The sequence below is a fragment of the Notechis scutatus genome, chromosome Z (genome assembly GCF_049901735.1).
Source record: "Notechis scutatus isolate UNSWTSFEM ecotype Mainland chromosome Z, rNotScu1.2, whole genome shotgun sequence".
In the NCBI taxonomy this organism is placed as follows: Eukaryota; Metazoa; Chordata; class Lepidosauria; order Squamata; family Elapidae; genus Notechis; species Notechis scutatus.
The window spans coordinates 140,582,919-140,592,417 of NC_142025.1; the positions used below are offsets into that span (position 1 = coordinate 140,582,919).

General features: G+C 43.0%; 1 protein-coding gene across 1 annotated transcript in view; it reads right to left on the minus strand.

Moving 5' to 3' along the window:
* Positions 1–9,208, minus strand: part of ZNF629 (zinc finger protein 629) — a 43,036-nt gene extending 33,828 nt beyond the window's left edge. The window contains exon 1 of the mRNA XM_026683485.2: positions 1,382–9,208. Within this exon, the coding sequence (XP_026539270.2) occupies positions 1,382–2,434 (1,053 nt within the window). The 5' untranslated portion in view covers positions 2,435–9,208. The remainder of the gene's footprint in view (positions 1–1,381) is intronic.
* Between the last annotated feature and the right edge of the window lie 291 nt (positions 9,209–9,499).

Below are 9,499 nucleotides of genomic sequence, written 5' to 3' on the forward strand. Positions count from 1 at the left end.
ACTTTTAATTAGGTGAAAACCAAGGGGCCCTTCAGAGTTGGTTTTCACCAGATATGTGCCAATATGAAATTTCCAATAAAGCTATTCTTTGAGGAATTCACCTACCTCAGAGTTTTTGCTTGCAATGGATTTATTACTTGGAACCCTGACAAGTGGGTTGTTAAGCAAGCCGCACTCAATTTTATGGGGTTTTTTTCCTGCCATGGTTGTTAAAACAATTCACTGCAGTTGTTAAATGAATCACATAGTCATTATGTGAATCTGGCTTCCTCCAATGACTTTGCTTGTCAGAAGCCAGCTGGGAAGGTCACAAATGGTGGGTTACATAACCTCAGGTTGTTGCGACCATAATGAATTCATGCCGGCTGCCAAGCACCCAAACTTTAAACATGTTACTGTTTGGACTGTACAGCGGTCATAAGCGTAAGGATTGAGCTAAGTCACTTTTTTTTAGTGCTGTGGAAACTTTGAACAGTCGCTAAACAAAGTTAGTCACAGACATGTTATATGATTCTTTGAGAAGGCAGGAGCAACTGCATTCTAAATGCCAAAGGTGTGGTTTAAATCTTGCATTCAAATTAAGGAATAGCATATATATTATTTATACTAAGACAGAATCACTAAATCATGCACATTTCCTTAAATCATTTAAATGACAAAAAAGTAAGGAATATTGATAGAATCCCAAAGAATACATATTAATCTATTATACTTCTACAGCATGAAAAGGGGGGACCCTTAATTTTAAAACAATATCATTTGTTCATGAATTTACAAAACCGCCTGCAAGCATCAGTTCATCCATTTGTTATATCAACTAATTGGTATAGTATTCTGCCTTGCTTTTAACATATACCTCAAGGTAGTGAACTCAAGGCATCAATACATCAAGGCATCTAACACACCTTCCTCCTCCTATTTTCCCCACAACATCAACCTTGCCAGGTGAGTAGCTACTCATCCTTATTTCAAGAATGAATTGTTAGAAATAGGATGATTTGCCACAGAACGGTTTGTCTCCGGCTTAGGCAGGAGGTTGGACTAGATGACTTACAAGGTCCCTTCCAACTCTGTTAAAAGATGAATGAGTTCTCAAAGGTACATCACTGGGGAACACTGAAGAACTCCAAAGAGTCAGGTGACCCAAACGATCCAATAGCAATCCAAGCTTCCCTATATAAATTCCTGCTTCTCCAGAGTTCCTCAGTCTGAAAAACTGAAGATGTGATCTTCGGTCTTTGGGAAATCCCTTTCCTCATGGATAGATTGTTTATCAACCTCAAATAGTGATTCTAACACCATGACGCTCTAAACTATTGAGGCAAGTGGATCAATATTAAGATGCTCTGCCTCACAGCCAATGGCCTTTAAGATCCCCTACCTTTTTCCCATGTCTCTCAAGCAAAGACAGTCCTGTCAGAAAGTTTTCCACCAAGTCAACAGCCTGCTCACAATTTTCCGGGTGTTGCTGCCATACCCAACTCTGTATTTCTTTGGGCAAGATAGCCAAAAATTGTTCCAGGACCAGCAGTTCTAGAATCTGTTCCTTACTACGGCTCTCTGGTTTCAACCAATGGTGGCAAAGGTCCAATAGTTGCCCGTAAGCTTTTCGAGGTCCCTCGGCTTCTGGGTAACAGTACCAGCGGAAACTCTGGCGGGCACTCTCCATGGCAATACCTTCTTCTTTCAAGACGCCTCTCTCTTCTTCCTCCTCATTTTCCTTGTCTCCAGATGTGAGATTATCACAAGCTGCCTCTTCAGGTTCTCCTATTCCATCAGGTTCTGTCAAATGGATCATCCCTTCTTCAGAATCTCTTGGTTTGTTTTGGGAAACCACATTGGCCTGGCAATTGCCCCGTAAGATGTCCTTGGATCCTTCTGCTTTCTGAATATAGCCCTCACAGATCTTAGCCATCTCCATCTGGGTGACTTCAGTCTGAGTGGCCTTTTCAACCTTGGAGAGGCCTCTACCTTTAACAGCTTTTGTGAAGTCCTTAGTCCTCCCTCCACCTTTGGAACCTCGTCTTGCAATAAATGGGGCCTTGTCTTGTAATTCAGGCACGGTGCAAATCTTGATATCATCTCTGAGCTCAATCCTAGATTCTGGTGAGGACTTCCCTTGGACTTCAATTTCTTCTTCAATAGTAATCAAACAATCAATTCCAACCACTCCTTCAGTGTCGTCCTCCTTCTCTTTAAAGGATTCAGAAGAATTTTCAGAGGAAACCACACAAATCTGAATATCGTCCAGCATTGTCTTGGGAGGGGTTGCATCTGTCTCTTTGTGCTGTGGAGTCGGCAGGAGGACCTGTTGCCAGACTTCCCAGCACTGGGGCCTTACCACCGTTCCACTTAGATCCATGCGGTCCCTCCAGGAGGATGAGCAATTTGGGAATTTCTTCACTGTCCCAACAGAAGGTAGACACTTCTCCATTTCCACTTTAATTTAGACTTCTGGTTTTGGAAATGGGGAAAAAAGAAGCAACCAGCTTAGAAACTACTAGGAAGTCAGATTCCTCAAGAAGCCATCCTTGTCACCTCTTGCTAATTTTTCGGAACTTAGCAACTTAACTTGCTTATTTTTCAGAACTTATGTTCTCCCCATGAACAGACATCCTCCAGAAAAGAGATGAAGAGGATTCTTCCAGCCTGCTGAAGAGAAAAAAAAGAAAGAAAATGTGTCTGGTCAAAAAATGTTGGCAATTTAGGCACAGAAGAGAAATTAATATCAAGAATATGTAACTATTTACTAAAATTCGACATGGAAGAAGACATAGTAAAAGGACCCATAATAGCATAGGTCAAAAATTTTGGACATAATATTGAGCTTGAAGATTGGGAAAAAAATTGGAATAAAAACTATACAATCACAAAGTCTGCTGCATACAAGGAAAATCAATGTAAGATGTTTATCTTTGGCATTTGGCCCCAACAAGGCTGGCAAAAATGTACCCGAATCTGAACCCAAGTTGTTGGAAATGCAAACAGGGACAAAGTACCTTCTTTCACTCATGGTGGCTATGCCCCGAAGTTAAAAAGTATTGCATTAAAATACAAAAATGGTTGTACGAAATTACAAAATGTCAAATAGAATTGAAGCCGGAATTGTTCCTTTTAGGGATAATTAAGGGGAAATATAATAAAAAGATAAAATACACGGTCTTGCATATAAGCACATCAGTGAGAATCGCACTCGCACAATGTTGGAAAAAGGATACTATACCATCAGGAGGTCTAGTAATTCAAAAGGTCTTAGATTGTGTGGAAATGGATAAACTCACCCTAGAGTTAAAAGGCAAGGAAGACTCGGAGTATTATACGGTTTGGGAAAATTGGTATGAATGGATGGACAATAGGAATAAGAATTGTAGAGATTAGAATAAGATATAGAAATGTATATGAATAATTAGATATGTATGGAAATGTGTGTATGTAACAAAGATGCCTCAGTACTGTTAAAGATGATTGAGATTTGTAAAACGAAAAAAGTACAATAATTCTTTTTTTTAAGAAATATCTACATCTAAAATCAAAAACAAAAAAATGTTGGCAATTGTGAACCAAAGAAAAAAAAATACAGGTAGCCCTCATCTTCCAACAATTGGATCAAAATTTCTGTTGCTAAACAATGTGGTCATAGATCAAGACAGGGAAGAGTTTTAAGTCCCAGGGAAGGAGCAAGACAATGTGCAAGAGTGTGAAAGAATGCATGAGAGGCATAGTGCAGGTTGGGGAGGGTGTGTGAGGGTTCGGAGGAGGTGCACAAAATATGCAATCCAGATCTGGGAAGGAGTGCATGAGAGGCATGACAAAGATTAGGAAAAGTGTGAGGGGTGCACAAGAGGTTTGGAAGGATATATGAGAAATGCAATGTGTCTGGAAAGGTACAAGGAAGTGTGCAAAAGGTTGTGGTGCTGGTCAGGACGGTTGTACGTCGGCCACACAGGGTTGCACAGATCAGGAAGGTACATGAGAGGAGTGGCATGGGTCAGGAGGAATACACAAGGGGTGGGGAAGAGGCTCAGCAGCCCCCAATCTTTCGGGCACCAGAAATTGGTTCTGTGGAGAGGTTTTTCCTCTGACCAGTGGGGGCAAGATTTCATGTGCTGCCTGCATCCCACAGATGAGGTTTCACTTATTTGCACAGACCAGTTTCTGGTAGGCCACAGACCAGTGCTAGCCCATAGACTGGGGGTTAGGGACCTCCTACACTAGCTGTAAAGAGCTGTGGTGGCAAAATGATTAGAATGCAGCACTGCAGGATAATTATGCTCCCATTGCCAGGAGTTCGATTCCTTCTATCCTGACTAGTTCAAGATTGACTCAGCCTTCCATCTTTCCAAGTTTGGTAAAGTGAGGGCCCAGATTGTTGGGGGAAATATGCTGACTCTAAAACCACTTAGAGAATGTTGTAAAGCACTGTGAAGTGATATATAAGTCTAAGCGCTATTGCTCTAACTAGCAAAGGTCTCGGAGTGCCAGTGTAAATACCAAAGGGGCTGAGGGAGTGTGTGCAGATGGGGAAACATATCCCAGCAACTTGCAACCTCCCCTGACAGCTTCCCTATTAGATTTCCGTGGTAGGTTACAATTTGTGAACATACAATTGCAAGGAACTGCAACTAGTTGTAAGCATGAACCAGTTTCCCAGTACCCAGAACAAAGTCATAGGACCAGAGTTGCTGGGCCAGACAGAACTCCAAAGACCAGCCATAACCATCATTCGTTCACCACTGTTGTATTACTTCAAACAGTTTACTGAATGGTCTTGGGTCAAGGACTACCTATAGAACAGGGGTCCCTGACCCTTGGTCCGTGGATTGGCATCAGGCCTTGCAAACAAGTGAAACCCCACCCAAGGGATATAGGCAGCGTGCAAAACCACGGCCCCTCCAATCCACGGAAAAGCCTCTCTCCATGGAACTGGTTCCTGATACCCAAAAGATTGGGGACCACTGCTGAAGAGCATTTTCAAGCCACAAGACGTCCAACAAAACAGAACCAGATACTACCAAATACCTGAAACAACCTAATTGTCACTAGGCTATGAAAATATTTACAGACCCCTCACATCCCGGACATAAACTGTTTCAACTCCTTCCCTCAAAACAACGCTATAGAGCACTGCACACCAGAACAACTAGACACAAGGACAGTTTTTTTCCTGAACGCCATCACTCTGCTAAACAAATCATTCCCTCAACACTATGAGCAAATATCTCTGCTGGTTGAGACAGGATGTGCAGTTGAAGGACATGTGGGGAGGGGAGCATCAGCAATACAGGTAGTCCTCGACTTACAACCACAGTTGAGCCCAAATCTCCTGTGGCTAAGCAAAAGAGTTGTTAAGTGAGTTACACCCTGTTTTATGGGGGGGTGTTGTGCCACAGTTTTTAAGCTGCAATTGTTAAATGAAGCATGCAGTTGTTAGTTCAATCTGCACTCCCCCATGGAGTAGGCTTGTCAGACACCAGCTGGGAAAGATATAAATAGGGATCATGTCACACCTTGGGACAGGGCAACTCATAAATACGTGCCAGTTACTGAGGGCCCAAATTTTGATCACGTGATAATGGGGATGTTGCAACAGCCATAAGTGTGAAAAAATGGTCCAAAGTCACCTTTTTCCAGGAGTGGTTGTAACTACAAACAGTCATTAATCGATTGGTTGTAGTAATAAAGGAGAATATTTGTAGTTCAGGGTTGAAATGAGGGGTCCTTGGTGCTCTCTGAGCTTGCCTGTTTTCTTGCCGACGTTTCATTACCCAACTAGGTAACATCATCAGTGCTAATAAAGAGTGGTGTTTGCTGTCAGCTTATATTCTGGTGACTTGCCTGTCTGGGTGGGTGGATAGAGGCGGTCTTGGGAGATTCTTTGGTTGAGCTGCTTACTGATGGCTCTTTGACAGTTTCTTGATTAAGAACTGCCAAAGAGCCAGCAGTAAACACCCCAACCAAAGAGATTGTACAAAACAAGCAAGCTCAGAGAACACCAAGAACTACACACACACACACACACACCACACACACACACCAGTTGGTTGTAGGTTAAGGACTCCCTATAGCAACTACCTGTTCCTGCTCCTCTCTGGAATGTGCTACCTCTTCCCTGGGAAGCTCCAGTGGTACTACCAACTTCCCCCACCCCCAATTCTCCTGATATCCCACACCTTCCGTCCCCTACACATTCCATCACGGTTAGTTTTTCAATGTGGGTAGTCTCCAAAGTAGGAAGGTGTGGCCTCAAATTTCAGGCTTCATTATTAGCATTTTAAAAGGTGACACTATCCAAGTCTGACCCACTTTTTTATCTTTAAGAAAGCATATGTCAACTCCATGAAGCATCCCTGATCTGCTCTCAAGTTGCCCTAGGTAAGAGGGATGGGGAATCGAACCTCGCAGCCCCATCAAGAAGCTTGCATTTCAGTCAAAGCACATTCCAGCCGGCACATCAAGGTCATCTCCACAGAAACCCAGTGTATGGAGGGAGTGACTTCTACTACCCTCAAAATTGCTTTCGTTGGGGAATATGACTGATGACATATCTTGGGGGGAGGGGGAAACAGGGTCAGAGCCAAAGCACGAATTAAGTAAAGTCAGAGTTGGCTCCACCTGGTCCGTGCCAGCATGAAACTCCTAATAAATAACTGGTTTTTTTCTGAAGCTTGGCGTGAGGCTCATGATTTAATTAGGGCATCGGTCGGAACCTTTTCCCCCTTTCTTATCCAAGGCTATTTCTTTGATTATGTGTGGGAGCTGGCTTTTTCAGTAACTACAAATAGAGAGCTATTGTCCTGAATAACAGAATTAGCTCCACTTCATAATAAAAGAATAACAGAATTGGAAGGGACCATGCAGGTCATCTATTCCAACCCCATCCCCAACCCCCCTCCCTCGCCCAAGCAGGAGATTCTACACCAGAGGTGACAAATTCAAGGGCCGCAGGCTGACCCAGCCCACGTTGTGTTTGGATCCGGCCCATGGGGCCATCCTGATTTACCCAATGCGAAGAGGAACGATCAGACCAGTGTAGCTTTGGCCCAGTCTACCCAGTACAAAGAGGAAAGATCAGAACAACATAGCTTTGGCCCAGTATACCCAGTACAAAGAGGAAAGATCAGACCAGTGTAGCTTCGGCCCAGTCTACCTAATGCGAAGAGGAAACATGCCAACACTTGAGGAATGGCGTCAAGCTGGCCACGCCCCGCAGTCAGCCATGCCCCGTCCAGGTCAATCACATCCCTGATGTGGCCCTCAATGAAACTGAGTTTGAAACCCCTGCTCTACGCCATTTCTGACAGATGGCAGGGCAATCTCTTCTTGAAAGCTTCCAGTGGTGAAGCTCCCACAACTTCTGAATACACTTGCAATGTGCAAAAAAGACACAAATCTAACTGGAAAAAGAGTATCATCGTAAACCATACATTGGTCACTTGTGGAATATTATGTAAAAACCTTTTTCTCTATTGTTCAAACTTCACAAGCGATCAATTTATTTTAACTGATCATTAATTTACGGACTATCCCGTGTACTGAACGCATGTGATAAAAGTTAAAAAGTCTTTGAATCTGCCTCTTTTTAACAGCCCTCTGATCTGGAATCGGAGAAACCCATCGCCAGTCAAAAACAAATATGCTTCCTTTAAGGCAATAGATCACTGACAGGCAGGAATCTGTTGCTGGAGCCAATTAACATTTAAAAGCCTTTGGAATTTAGCACCTCTGCCTGGCCCTGAAGATTTTTCCTGATGAGGGAGATAACAGCCTAAATATTTTCTAAGGCCCTCTGACTTCACACCTGTGTTTCCTGTTTCTCAAGGGTGATAAAACTTATACAACTTATACAACTCTTGTGATCTCATGCCTTACACAAAGAACTCCAAATGATGCCAAAAAAAAAAAAACCCTCCTCACTGGCGTGCCAGTCTGTATTTTTTTTTGTAATAAATCTTTTTTTCCAAAAGCAGCCAGCCTCTGCATCTTGATTGCTTCCCAGCTCGGAAGGAACCCAGGGAAATTCTCTGAACACATGCATCATTTGTTTCTGTACCCTACAAAAAGATTTGACCTCCCCCACCACACACATAATAAATCAATGCTTTTTGTGTCAGCTGCCATCTTTTTCTTGCTTGCGCTATGCTGTTCGGCAGTGACAGACTGCCACGAATTGTGGAGAGAAGGATTGGTTTGAAAATGAAAATGCTGAATTTCTTGCCTCATGGTCACCCAGCTGGAAGAAATGGGGGAGCCGCATACCCAACTTCCCTTGGATTGAACATTATGAAAACATCTTGCCTGATCCTGATTGGTTACACTGGGGTGAACAATGAGAGAGAGTTAAAGGAGGGGAAACTAGAACTTAAGAATTTTGGTGCATGATTCTCAGTAGTCCTTGATTTACAACCATTTGTTTAATGACCGAAGTTGTAATAGCATTGAAAAAAAGCAACTTATGACCACTTTTCACAATTATGACCACTACAGCATCCCCATGGTCATGTGATTTACATTCAGATGCTTGACAAACGGTTCTTATCTATGATGCTTGCCATGGCTTGAGGGTTATGTGATCACCTTTTGAGACCTTCTGACAAGCAAAGGGAAAGCCAGATTCACTTAATAACAGTGTGACTCATTTAACAACTACAGTGATTCACTTAACAAACGGGGCAAAAAGTGTCATAAAATGGGGCAAAGCTCTTAACAAATTTCTCATTTAATATTAATTGTGGTCAAGGACTACCTGTACTGCAATATTCTTGGCCTCTAATAAACTATATCTTTCTCAACAAATGGAGCCAAGGATCGTGTCAGACTATGTAACTTTTGTGTGGGAATATTCAGATCTAGGTTGCAGGTTGCAAGCACTTAACTTTAGTAAAAGAACATAACAATTCAATCTAATCGGATCCAGAATCTTTCTTTCGTAAATGTCTAGGTCAGGGCAGGTCTGACATTAAGTTAGATCTGAGTATTCCAGTCCAGTTTTGCCTCTTTCCCTGGCCCTCCCACCTAAACCAGTTCATCGGTGTCCAATAGTATTCCTTTTCGATGTTTTGGGAAACAACTCTGATGCTAGACGCCTCTTGATGCAGTTTCCCATTCTGCTCCCAGGCTGTGTCCCTGGCAACCGGCTTATTCGTTATCCCTCTGGTTCTTGTCAGCTTGTCTCCCCCACCACACACAGACAGACAGACACACACACAGAGAGAGTCTGTCTGTCTGTCTGTCTCTCTCTCTCTCACACACACACACACATTTGTCTACTCATCCCACTACCCCACCTTTGCTTCCTTCCCCCCACCCTTTTTTTATGGCAGGATGCCAGCCAAGCGAAAGAAGCTGAAGATAGCAGACCTGACAGATCGTTTCTATTTAGAGGTCTTAAGTTGTGGCAGGCCCGACATTTTGCTTTGCCCGCATCGCTTACTTATTCTTACTTCGAGATGGGCAAAGAAGCCCCTTTGCACAGGTAAAAGTCTCTCTCCCTCCCTCTCAA